Raw genomic sequence first — 23,050 nt, 5'->3', positions numbered from 1 at the left:
TTTCACTTGAAATAAGTAGAAAAATCTGCCAGTGGAACAAGATTTTTTTGCTTGTAATAAGAAGATAAATCTTGTCCCACTGGCAGATTTTTCTACTTATTTCAAGTGAAAATGTACTTGAAACAGGTGAAAATTATCACATTTTTCTGGTGTTATTTTTCTGGTGATGACTCTAAATGTTGAAATAGCAGTAAAACCACATTCATTGATGAAATGACATAAGGGATGGAAAGGGGGGATGGCAGTTTTACTTGGGGGGGGGGGGGGGGGGGGGGGGGGGGGGTTATGTTTTATTTATTTTTATTTCAGGGGGGGATGCCATACCCCCTCATCCCCCCTCATACATATATGTGTGTGTCTGTGTGTATGAAAATGTTTACACATTGCACAAAAAACTATTCTTATTAGAAAACCATTTGTGGCATTTTTTCTGCTGGTGATAAACACTGTGTGTATGAGCCATGCCTTCTTCCTCCTCATCATCATACCTCATGAAAACATTTCCCACCACTCGTCTAAATTTGGACACCCTGATGAGTGTCAGCCAGCCCACAGTGGACCTTCACTCCCTTCCTCCTCCCTCCATCTCCATCTCACATGAGAAACACCCAGGACAAATATAAACCTTCATGTGAATCTACCATTAAAAGGACCGTTATCATCCTCATTCAGAGGTAAAACAGAAACACCACTCTCTCCGTGCTGGTTGCCATGGATCTCTCTCAAAAGCTTTTGGTAAACGGCACATCCCACTTCTGATGTCAGCGCTGGAGAAACGGAGGGAGGAAGGAGTTGGGTGAAAGAGCAAGAGATGAGGGACAAAGCGAAGGGGAGGAGGGAACAAGGGAGGCAGCCTGTTGCTCCTGATCAACAGAAATCCTCCTCATACTCCACAAGCCTTGTGCATGTGCATAGATGGAGCGGAGTTAAAAGATCTCGCTGCAGAAGGTAAAACACATTTTGTTTCTTGTTCATGTGCCTCCTGCTTCTCGCCTTCAGGCTTTCTCAACCACCTAAGAGCTGCTAAGGAACTGATTCAACAGCGCAGTGAGTATTTTTCAAAAACAATCCCTTTATTTTCATACTTGTGTTTTGTTGACAGTCCACCACTGCAAGGGACGCTTTGGGAGTTTGTCATGCATGCAGAAAACACTTGTTTTCCCAACTTAATGACATTGCATCTGACCTGTCATGGTCCGTATGAGGAGCATTGTTTGTATAATATGTTTACTTCCTGAATGATATACAGGACTGTCTCAGAAAATAAGAATATTGTGATAAAGTCCTTTATTTTCTGTAATGCAAAAATGTCATACATTCTGGATTTATTACAAATCAACTGAAATATTGCAAGCCTTTTATTATTTTAATATTGCTGATCATGGCTTACAGGTTAAGAAAACTCAAATATCCTATCTCAAAAAATTGATGATGAATCCAGAATGTATGACATTTTAGTTTTTTTTAAATTGCATTACAGAAAATAAAGAACTTTATCACAATATTCTAATTTTCTGAGACAGTCCTGTATGGGGATCGTGTCTAAAAATAGTCATCATATTTTTAAACCAACTCAAAAGTTAAATCAGATATGTTGATTTTAGAAAGAAATTAAATGTTAGATGTTTCCTGTGAAGACCGCTTTTGATTAAATGAGCTACTATTCATCTATCGTTCAACTCTTTCAGTAACATGTGTTTCACAGATGAGAGAAATTTGCATACTCAACACACTCCGTCTCCACCATGGTAACCAGGCTGCGTCTAAATGACTGTCTGTATGATCCGTAAACAGTTGTTGATATCTCAGAGACAGAGTTTAATGTAAAGACATTGTTTCCTGCCACGTTTTACAGGCAGATACATGTCCAGTATATCTACGTTATGTCTGCAGAAGCATCATAGATAACAAGCACTTCTCAAAATCTAATTTTAAAATGAGCCCTGATGTGAGGGAAATATTTCCATCTGGGAGTCACTCAAGTGCTGAGCAGAGAACCACGGCTAAATTTTCTGTTGCTTCTGTGTAAAAGTAAAAGTAAAACAATCAGTAAAAGATCATTTTTAAAGCACATGGTCTCACTTTTAAGGTGACATTTGGTTTTTAATCTTATCATGAATCCACAATATACATACTTGTCTAAGTCTTTGGACCAGTGATGCATGATATCCGATACTTCATCTTCTCTCCATCCTCAAAGTAATTGTGACCCTAATTAGCAAAGTAATGACTTTTTCCGATTAATGCATGTCTGACTCTTCCAGAAACCATAAGGTAATTACAACCTGCTTCTCCCAGGTGTCTTTATGTGTAAGGTATATAACTATAACAGATACAGCGCAAATGTTACTACTCAAATAAGTAGGATGAATTATTTTTCTGCCATCAAATGTTCTTTTTAATCACATGTGACCTTCATCAGCTGTAGCTTTTACTCATCGTATTCTTTATATTATAGGACTGTAGAAACATAATCACACGGCAGAAATACTCAATTCAATTCAATTCAATTTTATTTATATAGCGTCTAATACAACAGATGTTGTCTCTAGACGCTTTCCAGAGATCCAGAACATGAACATAAACATAAACATAAACATAAACATAAACCCCCGAGCAATTATTATATAAACAATGGCAGGTAAAAACTCCCTTAGTGGGAGAAAAGCCTTAAGCCAAACAGTGGCAAGGAAAAACTCCCCTTTAGGAGGGAAGAAACCTTGAGCAGGACCAGGCTCATAAGGGGGGACCCTCCTGCCGAAGGCCAGACTGGGGGAGTCAGGGACGTCGACAGCACACAGCAGGCAGGTGGAAGCAGCAGCGGGATGACCAGAGGTGGGGGGGGCGTCAGCAGCACACAACAGTCATGTGGAAGCAGCAGCGGGATGACCAGAGGGGGGGGGGGCATCAGCAGCACACAACAGTCTGTTGTGTGCTGTTGTCTGTTTAAAAATACACCAACAATGCTGCACGTAACACTGTTACATGCAGAATATTCAATGGTATATTATTATAGGGCATGACATTTTATTTCTTGTGACAGGATGGCTTTAATTTTACTCCTCCCAGCCATGAAGTAATCTGTTTTGTATCCGTCTTCTTCATCTTCTTCAATCTCACTTCACATCCATCATCTCAGCTCAAATGAAAGCCTTGCGGCTGTTGATCTGGTCCATTTATTCCATCTCATCAACGACAGCACTCACTCACAATCTTTTAGCATTAAAAGTTGAGTTTTTTTTTATGTCTTGCTGATCATTCATCAATCTCTGACTGTCACCCTCGTCACCTTAGCCTGCAGAGATCCTTTGAAAGACAGACAGGACTGTGCACTACACTACGTCTCGTATACACATTTATCACCTGCTTCTGTAACAGGAAAAATGTTTACATACCCCTGAGCCTTTAAGTGGGCAGATGATTGCTCGTCAAGCAGGAAAAATGCATCAAAAGTTGAAAAATGATGGATCTAGACAAAGCAGGGAAGCTAATGTTATGCAGTCTTTATATAATCAAGTTAGATGAGCCCTCAAAATGTTGAGTGTGCAATCATCCACTCAGGCAAGAGGAATACTCGGGATGAAAAAGACTTAATTTAGTTACACACTGAACAAGAGTGATTGGTCTAAGTTTCAGGAGTTGGCGCATTGTTTTGCAGTCAATCTAAATATTGTTTAGTGCTGAGGAAATATATGGAGCACTGATGCAGAAATGTGAGGATCTGGTGGAGAACGATAACCAGGGATAAAGTGCTTTAAGGGGAAGAGCAGATAGAGGACAGACTGGCAAACTTAGGCACAAAATGACAGAAGTGGGATACTTTGCTATTTTATGACATTTTCTTTGAAGAGGCAGATTTATTTTAGAAACCCTTGAATGACATTTCAAAAGGTTACCCTCTACAGGACTGTCTCAGAAAATTAGAATATTGTAATAAAGTCCTTTATTTTCTGTAATGCAAAAATGTCATCCATTCTGGATTCATTACAAATCAACTGAAATATTCCAAGCCTTTTATTATTTTAATATTGCTGATCATGGCTTACAGCTTAAGAAAACTCAAATATCCTATCTCAAAAAATTAGAACATTCTGGGAATCTTAATCTTAAACTGTAAGCCATAATCAGCAATATTAAAATAATAAAAGGCTTGTAATATTTCAGTTGATTTGTAATGAATCCAGAATGTATGACATTTTAGTTTGTTTAATGTCATTACAGAAAATAAAGAACTTTATCACAATATTCAAATTTCTGAGACAGTCCTGTATTTGCTATTTTATGACATTTTCTTTGAAGAGGCAGATTTATTTTAGAAACCCTTGAATGACATTTCAAAAGGTTGCCCTCTATTTTGCTTTTAAAATGACAGCTTGACCGTTGCAGTGACTTTGTAGAGAACAGTTTGTTGAAGTCGATTGGCTAACAGTAAAGAATAAAAACGACCATTTGTGCAAACACAGCTCATTACTGAAACGATTCCTCTCCTCAGTGTGTTTCTCAGAACCTCAGAAACAGGAAGCAGCGCAATGCGGTGGACCACAGGGTTGGGGAGACAATTATTTCCCTGCAGCTATTGCTCTATCCGGGGTTTTCACTGTGCATTAATGCCACCCACTTCCAACACAAAAGAAACGTTTTGTTTACAACTATTCCTGCTGGGATTACTGTAAGAAAAGGTCTTTGAGGGCAGAACTGCTTTTGGCATGCCTGATTGTTTCACTGCTTAAGCAGATTTCACACAGAGAGAAAAGAGGAGAGAGAGACAGCCGGGCCCTGGCAGCTCTTGTCGTCCATTTCTGGAAACACCACACTCTTACAGTCCATTAGAGAACAGAGCTGTTAAGGGAATAGCAAGAGAATGGGTTGCTGCAGAAAAAGGAATAGACACTGTGTGACCTAGAAGGTCGCTGAGGCTGGGAGGAGACGAGGAGGAGATGATTCAGGTGGCACCTGTGATTCTGAAACTTCTTCATCAAAAAAAATTATTTTCAATGTACCTTATTGACTACGTTTACATGCAGTCAAAATTCGGGTTATTGCTAATATTCCGGTTACTGAAACATTTGGAATATTCCGTTTACATGGTAATTAATCATTTTGGATATCTGGATCAAACCAGCGACGCACCGAGAACGTGATGACGCAATTACCGTCATTTCTGCTTCTTCTTCCTGTATCCAAATTCAAAACAAATGCTGCTTCGCGCAACTTTTCTCTCACCTTCTTTTAAATCTGGCTATCCCGGTACTTTCTACCGTCTACAAATGCAGAAATGTTCATATCCTTCATTACATTTATGAAGTGATTAGTCTCCTCCTGGTCTTGGTTTCTCCGGTTTTTAAAAACCCGAATATGAGCAAATTTGGGTTATTCAAAGGGGTTATTGATGCATGGAAACACAGTCACTGGGTGACCTAGAAGGTCGCTGAGGCTGGGAGGAGATGACAGGACTTTTCAGGTGGCACCTGTGATTCTGAAACTTCTTCATCAAAAAAAAAATATTTTTAATGTACCTTATTGATTTACCAATAGAATTGCATCGTTTTTTAGGCTACACACAATAAAATAAGCCACTGCACAGGAAACATAGCTGGATTTTTTTGAAGCTTTAATGTCCAGAAATACTGAATAAAGTCGGAGGATCATTAAACCATGTGTTTGTAATTCTTAGAAAATGCAAATCCCTGGTGAGGCGACATAAAATTTTAATCTGCCTTATACTGTATAACACTTAACATAGGCAGCTAATACAGTACACTCATTAATAATATCCTACATTTGCACTCTGCATATGTTGAGTATATAATGTAAAGATAGTTTTTCTTTCAAGACAGACTTCCATGATGAGCCGAACGCTGACAGGCGTTTAGACAATTAGATGATAAAATAACAACAGTTTGTATATTTATAAAATCTGTAAAAATCTTTCCCAATTTGGCTGTCTTTCTGTTGTAAAGCGATGGTGAACATTATCACACTCATTTCAAATTCAATTCTATTCAAACTTTATTTATAGAGCACCTTTCATGCATATAATGCAGCACAAAGTGCTTTACATAAAAACAATACACAAACACAAAACATATTAATGCCCTGCCCGCCCGCCCACACACACACACACACACACACACACACACAGACAGACAGACACAAGCACGCACACTACAATTCACCCAAGCACACTACAATTCAAAGATGCTCAATTCAGCCATGTCCACACCCAAGATGGGTGCAGACATGGCTGAGCACTGAGGATCCAGGTGAGGAAACTGTATCAGGTATCATCCACGCCAGGAGGTCTCATAGCCTGCAGCTACAAGGGGGGGGGTGTCTCCACAGAGACCATCCCGGCCCGGACGGATAGAGGAGTCCACACCACAGCGGTAAAGCCGTGGTGCAGAGCTCCACAACCATCCAGGCCAGAACCACCCCAGGACAACCCCCAGGACGACCCCAGGACGACCCCCCCTGCAGGCCAGAGTCCACTCCCAGAACCACCCCAGGACGACCCCCAGGACGACCCCCTGCAGGCCAGAGTCACTCCTAGCATGGAGGCTCCCCATGAGGAAACACTGGAGCTAAAAGCTAAAAGAAAGCGGGATAAGATAGGCTATGAAGTGTATGTATGAAGTGTGTTGCAGCGTAGGAGTGAGAGGGGCAGGGTAACGGCCCGGTCAGGTGGGGGAGAGGTTTGTCCGTCAAGACTCCTCTCCCTGGCCCTGCCCCTTCTCAACCTTTCCCCGACCCTGCACCTAACCTGGGGCTTGCTGATTGGGCCGGAGCTTCGGGAGCTGCATGCTGGCCTGCGGTCCCCACCCCTGGTCATCCCGTTGCTGCTTCCACCTACCTGCGGTCCCCACCTCCTGTCATCCCGTTGCTGCTTCCACCTGCCTGCGGTCCCCACCCCCGGTCATCCCGCTGCTGCTTCCACCTGCCTGCTTTGTGCTGCTGTCATCCCTGACCCCCCAGTCTGGTTCTCGGCAGGAGGGTCCCCCCTTATGATCCAGGTCCTGCTGAAGGTTTCTTATAAAGTGTTAGATGAGTCAGTTAAAAGCCTGATTAAAGAGATGGGTCGCGAGTCTCTTTTTAAAATTTCAGTCAGTGTTGGAAATATTGAAACTTATCAAAGACTGTGATAGGGTGGCTCACAACCCAGTGACTCACCAGGCAATCTGGAGCACATGCCCTGTGGCCTCGCTGCGATAGCGCTGGCACAGAGAGAGGCCAGACCTCAGCCCATCTGCTGGAGAGAACAGCCTTCCGACTCCTGACAGTATTTCATCCCTCCTTCGGAGATAGACGTCGTCCCCCAGAGGATGCAACTGAGGCACAACAGAGCAGAGAAGAGAGAAAACAAGAGTTTGCAGAAAGCTCTGTGTCTTTGGACAGGGAAAAGCACAGTCGCTCCAAAGGCAGAGTGAAATCAAACGGCCTCCAGGGGTCAAACGTGATGTAATCCAGGAAATGGGCGTAGGCTTGTACACATTCACAGTGGTGATACGTTGTAGGGGTACGGAGAACCTCAGCTGGGAAGACCAAGGAATGTGGGAAACAGTTGGGACTTCACACTGTAATAACAACTAACTTTCTTTGTTTGTGTTGTGGTGGACCTGATTATAATGAAATTATATATATAAATTGTTGGCCTGTGGGACTCCTGACGCGGTAGATAGGTACCGGTGAGGGTAGGTGCGTAGATTGACCGGGAAATCGAGAGCTTCGCCTTTCGACTCAGCTCCTTCTTCACCACGACGGTCCGGTACATCGACCGCATAACTGCGGACGCTGCACCGATCCGTCTGTCAATCTCCCGTTGCATCGTTCCCTCACTCGTGAACAAGACCCCGAGATACTTGAACTCCTCCACCTGAGGCAGGACTTCTCCACCCACCTGGAGAAGGCATGCCACCCTTTCCCGGTGGAGAACCATGGCCTCGGTTTTGGAGGTGCTGATTCTCATCCCTGCCGCGTCGCACTCGGCCTCAAACCGCCCCAGCACATACTGAAGGTCCCGGTCCGATGAAGCCAACAGGACAACATCATCTGCAAGAAGCAGAGATGAAATCCTGAGGTTCCCAAACCGGATCCCCTCCGGCCCCTGGCTGCGCCTAGAAATCCTGTCCATAAAAATTATGAACAGGACCGGTGACAAAGGGCAGCCCTGCCGGAGTCCAACATGCACCGGGAACAAGTCCGATCTACTGAGACCATACAGAGACCGGACAGCCCTTAATAGATGGCCCCAGACTCCATACTAACTGAGCGCCCCCCAAAAATAAAATTCAATTCAATTCAATTCAATTCAATTCAATTCAATTCAATTCAATATAGTAGATTCATTCCTGTGTATATTTTGGTAATTTTGGGGGGGTTACTGTGATGGACTGCCGGCCTGTCCAGGATGTACGGAGCGTATTCTCTCCTTGTGCCCAAAAAGGACTGGGAACGGATCCAACAGAGACCTGTGACTTTGCAGCAGGTAGATATAGTGGATGATTGGATGTTGATCAAATAAATAAATTTAGAAAACTGTAATGATCTCCGGACTATTCAACATTCCAAGCAGATAGAAACTAAAGCATGGAGTGTAGAGCTGAGCAGATCAGGGCGTGTTCAGTCTAATTTCATGCTGCTAACTGTAATTAGTAGATGACAAAAGTCGACAGTGCAGGTGCCTAATAACCATTCACTAGTCCCATTACATCCCTGTTTTAGATGCCCTGCCCCCCCTCCAGTCCTAGTCCAGAACTGGCTGTGCAGCACTGACAGTCTCATTTCTGACAGGCTGCTCTGCCTCCCCTCAAATTATTGTAATTGATTAAATTAGTTTGGACACAAGCCAGAAGTCCTTTGCTGCAGTACACAGTAAACACATTTGTTTTCTTTTCTCTCTCATACGTGAACGGTGTTGGTTCCTTATGTCTCTTCTATGTGATATCTGTGGGATTTTGGCTGAAGAAACAAACACCTGGCACATACTTCCACCATCACCTAGCTGAAATTTGGATTTGTATAATCCCAGTACCTAAATGCTGACGGTTCTTTAAGGGTGTAATGGTTTCAGATTACACAGTAAATATAGTGTAAATATAAACCCCTGCAGGGTTTGTAAAAAGAAGTTAAATCAGTACATTATCTCACAGGCGATGTAATGTCATGCCATTATTCATAATTCCCAGGCTGCTATGGGTAACAGATGTTTGTGCACGTTGCTTTATCTACATCACTGAACATGTTAATGATGCATAAATGGCATATATGTTGCTATGCTGGTGGCAAACACATGTTACTCCACCAACACGACAAAGTGCCTTTCATGGATGTTTGCATGCTTGTCAAACAGCCGGAACTAAACCTACCAGGCTGGAAAGCATTACATTTTAATCTCACTGTAACCATGCATAGTAACATTAAAGTATTCTATTCTATTCTATTCTATTCTACATTTAAGAAGGGATCCAGATAGCTTTCCATAAAATAGTGAGAAAGACTTTTGGTACTGGCCGAGGACTGTTCTCTGAGTGCACTTTAACTTGATTGCCGGGATTATTTTTCCTGCTTGACATTTGAAATGACTTCCCCTAAAATAACTGGAGTACATTTTCATAAGTATACGGGCTGCATGTATAATACTCTGGGTCTCAAAAGAAAGCTCACATGCCAGAGTACTACAGAAGTGTCAGAATCAAGATATGTGTTACTGTGTCAGTGTAAATTCATGTGGAACTCTTTTCTTTATTCTTATTCTTTTTAATTCCCGGCTTATTTTGGTATGCTGCGTGTTAGTGTTGGTGCTTCCTAGGGGGGGTACTGTACCCACAAGTACCTCGCTTAAGTTTCTCTACTATCCAACCACTACATTCTCATCTCAGTCTCAGTTTTTCTTTACTTGTCCCTGTGAGAATTTCAACATTCATCATTTTTGAGCCATATTTGGGATGAGATGAATGTTTTTCCATTTTTTGTGCCAACTTTGGAGATGGGTTTGATCTGCTGAGCTGACATCAAAGAAATAACTGGCCATATTTCCTCTAACATATCTGTGGCCTATCCTACAGTAGATACTTCAAGTTAACTGGCAATTTCTGACTTTTTTTTTCATTTTCTGTGAAAACTACCTCTTCTGAGAAGAAGTATTTGTTCTCCCAGTTTCAACAGATTTTATTTGATAACTTACAAAACAAAATTAACAATACAAGTGGTGTGTTATTATGGTTTACAGTTTAAGATTAAGATTCCCAGAATATTCAAATTTTTTGAGATAGGATATTTGAGTTTTCTTAAGCTGTAAACCATGATCAGCAATATTAAAATAATAAAAGGCTTGCAATATTTCAGTTGATTTGTAATGAATCCAGAATGTATGACTGTGGCAGGGTGGAGGTGCAGCCACTCAGGTGATTGGGCACAGGTGGGCCCCATCAACCTCCCCACCCTGCCTGCTGCTGCGCTGCCAGCGTCTCCAGCGCAGCGGTCTGCCGCTCCGCCTGGCTCTGGATCAGGGCTGCCAGGTCTGCCAGTTCCTGTGCCAGCACCTCCATCCTGTCGGGCCCCACGTTGGGTGCCAGTGTAGCAGCTCGTTGCCACTGGGGCCGACCGACAGGACAGAGGACACAGGGTTTTGTGCAGGAACCGGTTTATTCACTCCTTCACTGCAGACACACATACACCAGCACCTTCAGCAGAGACCTCTTGCTGCTGTGCAGCCACGCCTTATGAAGGCAGGCAGGGTGGAGAGGTTGATGGGGCCCACCTGTGCCCAATCACCTGAGTGGCTGCACCTCCACCCTGCCACACACCCCCATCGCCAGGCCGGGGTCCATCCGGCCTAGCCAACTCCCCCCAGGAACGGTCGTCTGAACCTCCAGGCCTTCCCTGTTCGGCCGACCCCCGAGGCCGGTCGGGAGGTCGCCCTCGGCGACCTCCGTCCCCGCCTCCGTCTCCGTGACGAACCTCAGGCGTGGCGCCGGGGTGGGTCGCGCTGCGGGTCTCGCCGTCGCTGGGGCCGCCTCGGGAGCCGTCGCTTGGCGGCCCGCAGCCTCTGCCTCACGGCCTGCCGGCTGCTGCGCCACCAGCGCCACCAGCGCTGCGAGCTGCTGCTCCCCCTGGCCCTGCAACAAGGCTGCCATGTCCGCCAGCCCCTGTGCCAGCGCCTCCAGGGCCCGCTCCCCGCATCCCTCCTCCATCCTGTCGGGCCCCATGTTGGGCGCCAGTGTAGCAGGGCTACTGCTATGGAGGCTGACCGATAGGACAGAGGACACCGGGTTTAGTGCAGGAACTCTTTATTTCACTCTTTCACCCAAGACACACGTGCCAACACCTTCAGCAGCTTCCTCCAGCAGCCCTTTGCTGGTGTGCAGCTGCTCCTTATCAAGGCAGGCAGGGTGGAGAGGCAGATTGGGCACACCTGTGCCCAATCTGCTGAGTGGCTGCTCCTCCACCCTGCCACAAGGACATTTTTGCATTACAGAAAATAAAGGACTTTATCACAATATTCTAATTTTCTGAGACAGTCCTGTACACTGTACAGCACTTTGGTCGACCTCAGTCGTTTTCAAATGTGCTATATAAATTAATTGACATTGACATTGACATTACTGACCTTGTTCCTTGTTTCCTCTCTACCTGTCTCCTGAAGGTGGGAGTGTGGTGATGGGAGGTTGAACACAGGGATGTGAGCCGACCAGTAAAGATGACCCTTCTGGCGGGCGATGGCTCCGACTACGACTACAGTGCTCTGAGTTGCGCCTCCGACACCTCCCTCAACGCCCCTCCCCAGCACGAGGAGGAGGCCCAGAAGGGGGTCTTCTACCGGAGGGCCCAGCCCGTCCCCGGGTTCAGCGCGCCCCTGTCCGGGGCCCGTAATCTCCACGCCATCATCAACGTGGGGGGCCTGCGGTACCAGCTGCCATGGAGCACCTTAGAGGACTTCCCCCTGTCCCGCCTGGGCCGGCTGCGTCTCTGCAGCAGCTTCGACGAGATCATGCGTATCTGTGACGACTATGACGTCACGCACAACGAGTACTTCTTTGACCGCAGCCCCGGCGCCTTCCGCACCATCCTGACCTTCCTGCGGGCGGGGAAGCTGCGCTCCCTCAGGGACATGTGCGCCCTCTCCTTCAGGGAGGAGCTGCTCTACTGGGGGGTCCCAGAGGAGAAGCTGGAGTGGTGCTGCCGCCGCCGGCTGCTGCAGCGCGTGGAGGAGTTAGAAGCCATGGAGAGGGAAGAGGAAGAGGAGGAACTCCTGGAAGATCTGCTGGATTCAGAGAGCGGCCCCAGGGAGCACCCAGAGTCCAGATGCAGTTGGTGCATGCGAAAGCTGCGGGACATGGTGGAGAAGCCACAGTCGGGCCTCCCAGGGAAGATCTTTGCTTGTTTGTCAGTGCTGTTTGTTACCATCACTGCCATCAACCTCTCCATCAGCACTATGCCGGCCATGAGGGAAGAAGAAGAGGCGGTGAGGAGAGCACATTGATATTTATTCAAAAGTATATTGCTATATTGTATATAGAGGAAGTAACAAGTTACTTTTTTTTATATATTAAACAATTTATCCATCTTACTTAACATGTTTTATACTCAAAGGGAGTCCAGGTGGTTTGCAAAATGCTTCAAACAGCATGAAACAAGACTACAAGCAACAAAAGCAGGAACACCCTGTAAATACTTTAGTTAAGATTCGTAAAAGCAAGGACATTTCCCATCTTAACAAATCAGTTGACCTTATTTTCTTCAACTATGATGTAAAAAAAGAAAGAGCCAACATAAAAAAAATAAACTGATGCACCCAAAAATGTTTTTCATCAAATTTCAAACAACATATATTTAAAAGAGGCAAAAATTGATGTAAACTGACATGTCATTTTCCCCCAAAAAATGAAGGCTAATAATGACATGTCTCATCTGTCATCATGTCATTTAAAACTTCCCCTCAGTGAGAACGTGCAGGCTGCTGAGAGTCATCAGTTGTTTTTCTGCTCCAATTAGAGAGTATGCTTGTAGACTTGTCAGCATGCTTGGTTTTTATTTTTGGTTTGTTTTTTAATGTGTGACTTCAATCCAAATCATAATTGGCACCCTGGGCATTTTTGTCAAATCAAAGTGAAATTTAATGTTTCAGTCACCATTAATAACTAATGGGTGGAAATAATAATAATACTAATAATACTACTACTACTACTAATTATTATAATAATAATAATAATAATAATAATAATAATAATAATAATAATAATAATAATAATAATAATAACAACAATAACAATAATAGGAAAAATAATAATAATAATCTATTTAATTACTGTCCTTAATATGAGTTACAGTGTCATGTGCCCCGACAGCCTGTTGTTGTGTTCATAGTTCATTTTTCTCAGTAAGTCTGAAAAAAGCTGTTTAATTAAAGGTGTCATCGTTCCAGCAGTCTCTCTGCATCCGATTAGTGGCTGCGAGATTAGCAGCGCTTTAAAACTGTCTGACTGTTCCAGTCTGCAGTGGTTTTGCAAGCATTTCCAGGTCTCTGAGTTTATTCTAGCCCTTTCCGCCAGTGTGGGAGTGCTTTTCATTCTAATGTTTCCTAATCCATTCAGAACCTCTGGTATCTTTGTTAGTTTTCAGGTCTCCAAATTTTGTTATCTTTCAGTTTCATCTTAAAATTTATCAAATCTATATTATTTTTCAAATTATGCGTAATATCCAAGAATAACAAACCAATGCCGGGTTTTGGACATGCCATGGGCTCTGAGTTTGTTGGAACTATTAGACTAATATGTGTGGAAGAATTCAGGCCCATTCCTGGTCAAAGCACTCGCAGTGGCCATGGTGGCCAGAAGGGATGACCTCTTTGGTTGCTTCTATTTGTCTCTACAGAAATGTTCCAACTTCTTTTTATGGAAAGAAAAGCACATCAACTTCCAGGTCTTTCCAGAAATGCTGCTCTGAGATCAGAATCAGAATCAGACTTTAATGACAGGGTTTGAATACATCAAACAGGGAATTTAACTTCGGATACACCGTCGGCGACAGATGTTTATAATGCGCCTGTTTTCCCAAGGATGACACTGGGATAGAGGAGGAAAAAAAGGCATCTGCACACTGTGTATAAATACGCAGTGTCAAGGTGCAAAAAACACCTCAGCACACAAAGCAACAAACATCATCACGAAGACTTGCATCTGGGTATGGGGGGAGGGTTACTGGGGGGGGGGGCGGGGGATCCCGGCACAGTGCATCCAAGTGAGCGCCGCGGGGCCGTGGCGCTCGAACCCGGAGACTGTGTTGGGGGGCTGATAAGAGGGGAGCCAGGGAAGGCGTTGAAAATGAGGGAGGTGTGGTTATCAGCAAATGAGTGTGTGTGAGCGGTAAGTCTGTGAAATTTGCCCCAGAGCTGCTCCTCAGCCATTTTCCTTGATGTTATCAGACGGCCGGTACAGTTCTGATACAGGTCCACAGATGTACTGGGAAGGGGAGGGCTAGTGGGGGCAGAGCATCTTGTTTTTCATTCCTCCAGGGAGATTGTGACTGGAGCGGCTGGCCAAGCCGCTCTGTCAAGGTCAGATTATAGAATCAACAATTGTATTGAAGTCTCTGGTTCATCAATGACGACTCTAATCAGACGAATTTGTGGTCAATTCCCGCCAAGCCAAGGTCTTGCAAATGAGTTCAAAAACCGCTGCCAGCCTGCGATTTAGCTCTCCCAGCGTTAGAGTCTGAGTGTTGGTCGCAGAGCTTATCCCACGTCAAGCAGCTTTGAAAGGGTCAGAACAGCTGTTGACAACTTATGCATTTGTCGATATACCAGGAATCCACCAACTCCAAAAAGCAGATATCCTGTTATCATTAATCCAATTATGAAGCATCTTCAACGTCCTCGACGGACAGAATCGACAGGCACATGATCCTCCAATGTTTCCAGGAGTCCATCACGTATCCGGCAAAAAATGTCCCATCAGGGCAGGAGGGCTCCCTTGTCCCCTGACTTCTCGTCGCAAAAATTTGGTCAATTGTGCTGAGAGACAAGTTAACCAATTCCATGATTGTAGAGAGTTTCGGAGGATGTGAAAAAGAGAGGCTCTAAAAAGACAAGACAAGACAAAAAGCAGCAGCAGGGCAGATAGGGAGGGAGAAGGAGCAGAATAGCGTCCACCTTCACCGAGAGCCGGAAAAAGCCAGAAGAAGATCAGGCCCAGACTACATCCGGGTCAATAAGGAATGAATATTATTTGTAAAGCACTTTTCATAAAATAATCTCAAAGTGCTACAGAAATCAACAAACAAAATAAACAAAAAGGAATAAAATCAAGACACATAAGAACCCAGAAGTAAAAGCATAAAAGCACAGAGACAATAGAAACATCTATGAATACCAGGGAAAGACTTCCTGAACAGAAAAGTCTTCAGCCCCTTTTTAAAAGTGTCCACAGACTGGGGTTGACGTAGCTGTTCAGGGAGGGAGTTCCAGATGTGGAGGTTCAGGGAGGGAGTTCCAGATGTGGGTGTTCAGGGAGGGAGTTCCAGATGTGGGGGTTCAGGGAGGTAGTTCCAGATGTGGGTGTTCAGGGAGGGAGTTCCAGATGTGGAGGTTCAGGGAGGTAGTTCCAGATGTGGGGTGTTCAGGGAGGGAGTTCCAGATGTCGGGTGTTCAGGGAGGGAGTTACAGATGTGGGTGTTCAGGGAGGGAGTTCCAGATGTGGAGGTTCGGGGAGGAAGTTCCAGATGTGGGGGTTCAGGGAGGGAGTTCCAGATGTGGAGGTTCAGGGAGGGAGTTCCAGATGTGGGGGGTTCAGGGAGGGAGTTCCAGATGTGGGGCTTCAGGGAAGGAGTTCCAGATGTGGGGGTTCAGGGAGGGAGTTCCAGATGTGAGGGGTTCAGGGAGGGAGTTCCAGATGTGGAGGTTCAGGGAGGGAGTTCCAGATGTGGAGGTTTAGGGAGGGAGTTCCAGATGTGGGTGTTCAGGGAGGGAGTTCCAGATGTGGGTGTTCAGGGAGGGAGTTCCAGATGTGGGGGGTTCAGGGAGGGAGTTCCAGATGTGGGTGTTCAGAGAGGGAGTTCCAGATGTGGGGGAGAGAGTTCCAGATGTGGGTGTTCAGGGAGGGAGTTCCAGATGTGGAGGGGGGTCAGGGAGGGAGTTCCAGATGTGGGTGTTCAGGGAGGGAGTTCCAGATGTGGGGTGTTCAGGGAGGGAGTTCCAGATGTGGGGGGTTCAGGGAGGGAGTTCCAGATGTGGGTGTTCAGGGAGGGAGTTCCAGATGTGGGGGGTTCAGGGGGGGAGTTCCAGATGTGGGGGTTCAGGGAGGGAGTTCCAGATGTGGGGGGTTCAGGGAGGGAGTTCCAGATGTTGGGGGGTTCAGGGAGGGAGTTCCAGATGTGGGGGTTCAGGGAGGGAGTTCCAGATGTGGAGGTTCAGGGAGGGAGTTCCAGATGTGGAGGTTCAGGGAGGGAGTTCCAGATGTGGAGGTTCAGGGAGGGAGTTCCAGATGTGGGGGTCAGCGGAGCAGAAGGCTCAGTCTCCCATGGAGTCGTGGGGGGGCTGACAGAGGAGGTTGGTGTTTTGTGAGCAGAGGTTCCGGGTGGATGAGTGAGGAGTCAGGAGGTCTTGGAGGTATTGAGGGGCAGTGCTGTAGATGCAGAGGTGGTGATGAGGTCATTGCTGTAGATGCAGAGGTGGTGATGAGGTCATTGCTGTAGATCCAGAGGTGGTGATGAGGTCATTGCTGTAGATGCAGAGGTGGTGATGAGGTCATTGCTGTAGATGCAGAGGTGGTGATGAGGTCATTGCTGTAGATGCAGAGGTGGTGATGAGGTCATTGCTGTAGATCCAGAGGTGGTGATGAGGTCATTGCTGTAGATGCAGAGGTGGTGATGAGGTCATTGCTGTAGATGCAGAGGTGGTGATGAGGTCATTGCTGTAGATGCAGAGTTGGTGATGAGGTCATTGCTGTAGGTGCAGAGGTGGTGATGAGGTCATTGCTGTAGATCCAGAGGTGGTGGTGAGGTCATTGCTGTAGATGCAGAGGTGGTGATGAGGTCATTGCTGTAGATGCAGAGGTGGTGATGAGGTCATTGCTGTAGATGCAGAGGTGGTGATGAGGTCATTGCTGTAGATGGTGGTGATGAGGTCATTGCTGTAGATGCAGAGTTGGGTGATGAGGTCATTGCTGTAGATGGTGGTGATGAGGTCATTGCTGTAGATCCAGAGGTGGTGATGAGGTCATTGCTGTAGATGCAGAGGTGGTGATGAGCCAGTGTAGGTTCTGAAGAATAGGGGTGATATTGTCGTATTTGCGAGTTTTCATCAGAGTTCGGGCAGCACAGTTCTGAATGAATTGAAGTTTCTGGAGGTGATTGTTGGGGATACTGATGAGCAGGCTGTTACAGTAGTAAATACCGATGAGCAGGCTGTTACAGTAGTCGATACCCGATGAACAGGCTGTTACAGTAGTCCAGTACCGATGAGCAGGCTGTTACAGTAGTCGATAACCGATGAGCAGGCAGTTACATTAGTCCAGTACTGATGAGCAGGCTGTTACAGTAGTCCAGTACCGATGAGCAGGCAGTTACAGTAGTCCAGTACCGATGAGCAGGCTGCTACAGTAGTCCAGTACCGATGAGCAGGCAGTTACAGTAGTCCAGTACCGATGAGCAGGCTGTTACAGTAGTCCAGTACCGATGAGCAGGCTGTTACAGTAGTCCAGTGCCGATGAGCAGGCTGCTACAGTAGTCCAGTACCGATGAGCAGGCTGTTACAGTAGTCCAGTACTGATGAGCAGGCTGTTACAGTAGTCCAGTACCGATGAGCAGGCAGTTACAGTAGTCCAGTACCGATGAGCAGGCTGCTACAGTAGTCGATACCGATGAGCAGGCAGTTACAGTAGTCCAGTACTGATGAGCAGGCTGTTACAGTAGTCCAGTACTGATGAGCAGGCTGTTACAGTAGTCCAGTACCGATGAGCAGGCAGTTACAGTAGTCCAGTACCGATGAGCAGGCTGCTACAGTAGTCCAGTACCGATGAGCAGGCTGCTACAGTAGTCGATACCGATGAGCAGGCTGTTACAGTAGTAAATACCGATGAGCAGGCAGTTACAGTAGTCCAGTACCGATGAGCAGGCTGTTACAGTAGTCGATACCGATGAGCAGGCAGTTACAGTAGTCCATTACTGATGAGCAGGCTGTTACATTAGTCCAGTACCGATGAGCAGGCTGTTACAGTAGTCCAGTACCGATGAGCAGGCAGTTACAGTAGTCCAGTACCAATGAGCAGGCTGCTACAGTAGTCGCTACCGATGAGCAGGCTGCTACAGTAGTCGATACCGATGAGCAGGCAGTTACAGTAGTCCAGTACTGATGAGCAGGCTGTTACAGTAGTCCAGTACCGATGAGCAGGCTGCTACAGTAGTCGATACCGATGAGCAGGCAGTTACAGTAGTCCAGTACCGGTGAGCAGGCAGTTACAGTAGTCCAGTACTGATGAGCAGGCTGTTACAGTAGTCGATACCGATGAGCAGGCTGCTACAGTAGTCGATACCGATGAGCAGGCAGTTACAGTAGTCCATTACTGATGAGCAGGCTGTTACAGTAGTCCAGTACCGATGAGCAGGCTGTTACAGTAGTCCAGTACCGATGAGCAGGCTGTTACAGTAGTCCAGTACCAATGAGCAGGCAGTTACAGTAGTCCAGTACCGGTGAGCAGGCAGTTACAGTAGTCCAGTACTGATGAGCAGGCTGTTACAGTAGTCCAGTACCGGTGAGCAGGCAGTTACAGTAGTCCAGTACCGATGAGCAGGCTGTTACAGTAGTCCAGTACCGATGAGCAGGCTGCTACAGTAGTCCAGTACCGATGAGCAGGCTGCTACAGTAGTCGATACCGATGAGCAGGCAGTTACAGTAGTCCAGTACTGATGAGCAGGCTGTTACAGTAGTCCAGTACCGATGAGCAGGCTGCTACAATAGTCGATACCGATAAGCAGGCAGTTACAGTAGTCCAGTACTGATGAGCAGGCTGTTACAGTAGTCGATACCGATGAGCAGGCTGCTACAGTAGTTGATACCGATGAGCAGGCAGTTACAGTAGTCCAGTACCGATGAGCAGGCTGTTACAGTAGTCCAGTACCGATGAGCAGGCAGTTACAGTAGTCCAGTACTGATGAGCAGGCTGTTACAGTAGTCCAGTACCGATGAGCAGTTACAGTAGTCGATATCGATGAGCAGGCAGTTACAGTAGTCCAGTACCGATAAGAAGGCAGTTACAGTAGTCCAGTACCGATGAGCAGGCTGTTACAGTAGTCCAGTACCGATGAGCAGGCAGTTACAGTAGTCCAGTACTGATGAGCAGGCTGTTACAGTAGTCCAGTACCGATGAGCAGTTACAGTAGTCGATATCGATGAGCAGGCAGTTACAGTAGTCCAGTACCGATAAGAAGGCAGTTACAGTAGTCCAGTACTGATGAGCAGGCTGTTACATTAGTCTAGTACTGATGAGCAGGCTGTTACAGTAGTTGATACCGATGAGCAGGCTGTTACAGTAGTCCAGTACCGATGAGCAGGCTGTTACAGTAGTCCAGTACTGATGAGCAGGCTGTTACAGTAGTCCAGTACCGGTGAGCAGGCTGTTACAGTAGTCGAGCCTGGAGGAGATTAGGGCGTGGACGAGTTTTTCTGCATCGGAGAAAGTGGGGAAGGGGCGGAGTTTAGATATGTTCATTATATGGAAATAGCAAGTTTTGAACAGATGTTTGATGTGGTTTACAAAGGTAAGTTGTGGGTCCAGCTTCACACTGAGGTTGGTAACAGAGCTAGAGAGGGGGATGTCTGGACCGGAGAAGGAGATGGTGGTTATAGGTGATGACTGGACCTGGTGAGGGGTGCCAATTTGTATGTCTTCGGTTTTGGAACTGTTCAGTTGAAGGAAGTTGTGACTCATCCACGCCCTAATCTCCTCCGGGCAGTTGGAAAGGGCTTGAGTGGGTGAAGATGAGAGGACTGGGCTGGAACGTAGGTTGGGGTGAGTTTGGAGGTACAGCTGAGTGTCATCGGCTTAACAGTGAAAAGAGAACTTCAGCGTGGACTTCTGGCGCTCATCGTGGCAGTCCTACAGCTGAGAGCGATGCAGCTGCAAGCACCTCCAAAACCCTTTACCTAAAAAGAGTTACAAGCTCCCTCCAGGCGGGAAATGAGTCGTTGCTTTAAGTGGAAGAGTAAATGTACATAGAGTTTTGTTCATGAGTCAAGGTAGGAGTAGTGTAGGACATTGACAAGTGGATCGGGACTGCAGATGCTGCATCAGTTAGTCATGCTGAAGAGAAAGCTGAGCCAAAGGACAAGGTTCTTGATTTGCCTGTTGATGTACGTTCCAGCTCTCACCTGTGGGTAGTGACTAGAAAAGAAAAGAAAATTGTACGGTTTTAGTATGAACTGAGAGTAAATAATCAGAACATTAATTAGGTAAACCTTTGGAAACTTAGAACTGTAGCTGAGATGTTTGGTTGATATCGCCATGAATAGAATTGGGGTGTTGTGTTTGTAGCATGCGGCATCCACAGGTAACAGGTGAATTCTTTCAGTTGAAAACATGGATGGGAACTCACAGCCAGCAGATCAATATCTGGCGGCAGAGAAACTGTGTCTCAGTACCATGTCAATGATTACACATCTATCGTAACAAGTAATGCAATTGTTTCTCAATCTAGTTTTTGCTGCTGTCTGTAGTTTCTGTGTCCCTGCATGAGAGCACAGTACAGAGGCTTTTGAGTCCTAAATATGTTCCTGTAGCCGTGTATTATGAAATTGGTCGCACGTTCTCCATAATAATTTTAGGGGAGAAAAACTTGTATTTCCTCATTGCTCTCCATTTTACTCCCGGTAAACTTGCTTGAAGACGGTATTACTCCTCATAAATCCAATAAACCCCAAATCCTCTCATTATGATCATTACGCTTCATAACAGATGTTACGAAAGTGCCATCAATATAAAGAGATAGATATGCTTTAAATAGAACAGCACCCAAACCAGCATAAAGAAATGCTTAAAAATAAAGAGCTCAAAGAAGAAAAAAAATCTTGATAAAAAGTAAAACGATGTTGCCATTTTTTTGTGTCGATTGTTTATAGCCAAGATATTGCATTTATAACATTTCCTAAATGTTTTTTTTAACACCAAGGATTTTCTGTAACACACTTGTGTATATGTGTGTGCATATGTGTGTGTATATGTGTGTGTATATAAAAAAAAGGAGATCCCAAACACATCTGGCTTAACTGATATTCCTTTGTGTACTAGATAGATAATAATTGTTTCTTTTAAAGGCAGTTTAGCTCCTGGATTTCACACTGAAGTGGCTCCCTCTAGTGCAGGGGTCTGCAACCCAAAATGCTGAAAGAGCCATATTGGACCAAAAACAAATATGTTTGGAGCCGCAAAAAATGAAAAGTCTTGTATAAGCCTTAGAATGAAGACAACACATGCTGCATGTTTCTATATTAGTTAGAACTGAGGTAAGATTTTTTTTTTTCATTATTGCACTTCGGGAAAAGAGTCGAAATATCGAGTAAAAAGTCGAAATGTCAAGGAAATAGTCAAAATTTCGAGAGAAAAAGTTGAAATGTCGAGATTAAAAAGGAAAGGAAAAAGGAAGAAAAAAGAGAAAAAAAAATAAAAAAGAAGAAATAGAAGAAAAAAACAGAAAAAAGGGAAAAAAGAGAATAAAAGGAAAAAATAAGAAAAAATGGAAGAAAAAAAGAAAAAAAAGAAAAATAGAAATAAATAAGAAAAAAAAGGAAAAAAAGGTCAAACATTTTTAAAAAAGCTCCAGGGATCCACTAGGGCGGCGCTAAAGAGCCACATGCGGCTCTAGGGCCGCGGGTTGCCGACCCGTGCTATAGTGACTTCTGGCAACCGCGTGCTCATGACAACATTCTCTTTCTTTCCTCAACAGGGCACGTGTTCCAAGATGTGCCAGAACATCTTCATCGTGGAGACGGTGTGCGTGGCCTGGTTCTCCCTGGAGTTCACCCTGCGCTTCATTCAAGACCGGAGCAAGCTCACCTTCCTCCGGAAGCCCTTGAACCTGATCGACGTGGTGGCCATCCTGCCGTACTACATCGCTCTCATGGTGGACAACACCCCCGAGGGGGAGAACCGTCTGAGCTCTGGGAGCAGCTACTTTGACAAAGTGGGCTTGGTGTTGCGTGTTCTCAGGGCCCTGCGCATCCTGTACGTGATGCGGTTGGCTCGTCACTCGCTAGGCCTGCAGACTCTGGGCCTGACGGCACGCCGATGCACGCGGGAGTTTGGACTGCTCCTCCTGTTCCTGTGCGTGGCCATCGCCTTGTATTCCCCCTTGGTGTACTTGATTGAGAACGAAATGGCCACCTCACAGGAGTTCACGAGTATCCCCGCTACCTACTGGTGGGCCGTCATCACCATGACAACGGTGGGCTACGGGGACATGGTGCCGAGGAGCATACCGGGTCAGGTGGTGGCTCTGAGCAGCATCCTGAGCGGGATCCTGCTCATGGCCTTCCCCGTCACCTCCATCTTCCACACCTTCTCCCGCTCTTACGTGGAGCTGAAGCAGGAGCAGCAGCGGCTGCTGCAGAGGAGGACGCACTTCCTGCTGCGCAGCCGCATGGCCGGCTTAGGAAGCAACATCTCCCTGGAGAGCAATATGCTTTTCCCCATAGCTTCAGCTGCAGACACGAGAGACATGGATGACTGAGACTGCTGGAGCCAGGGAGAGGAAGAGAGACAAACATCGAAGGAGGGGACAGAAGATGTGAATGTGTAACTGCAACCCCACATGCTGGGGTTGCAGCTGGGATTGTGTGTAGTATAATGCAAATTCTCAAGAACAGAAACAGTAATTCTTCCCGTCAATGTGTTTTTTTCATTGTAGAGATTATGAGCCCAAGATATCAAATGAGTTGCAGAAATTGATTTGGAAAACAAACTGAATAAAGCTGATGAGACAAATTATGAACTTGCCACAATTTCCATACAGTCCCAACTTTTCAGATTTGCGGAAACACAACAAGAAGTTAGTTCGACAAAGAAGA

At 45.8% G+C, this 23,050-nt stretch overlaps 1 protein-coding gene across 1 annotated transcript; it reads left to right on the top strand.

Annotated features, from left to right (window-relative positions):
- Positions 1 to 927: 927 nt before the first annotated feature.
- kcng1 (potassium voltage-gated channel, subfamily G, member 1) lies at positions 928 to 22,996 on the top strand. The gene is made up of 3 exons (XM_061734684.1): positions 928 to 1,047; positions 11,642 to 12,460; positions 21,931 to 22,996. The coding sequence occupies exons 2-3, from the start codon at positions 11,696 to 11,698 to the stop codon at positions 22,711 to 22,713; spliced, it is 1,548 nt and encodes a 515-aa protein (XP_061590668.1). The 5' UTR covers positions 928 to 1,047; positions 11,642 to 11,695; the 3' UTR covers positions 22,714 to 22,996.
- Positions 22,997 to 23,050: the final 54 nt, after the last annotated feature.

This window comes from Cololabis saira, chromosome 12, assembly GCF_033807715.1.
Source record: "Cololabis saira isolate AMF1-May2022 chromosome 12, fColSai1.1, whole genome shotgun sequence".
NCBI lineage: Eukaryota > Metazoa > Chordata > Actinopteri > Beloniformes > Belonidae > Cololabis > Cololabis saira.
The sequence above is the reverse complement of the archived record's forward strand: the minus strand, read 5'-3'. Positions and strand labels throughout refer to the sequence as shown.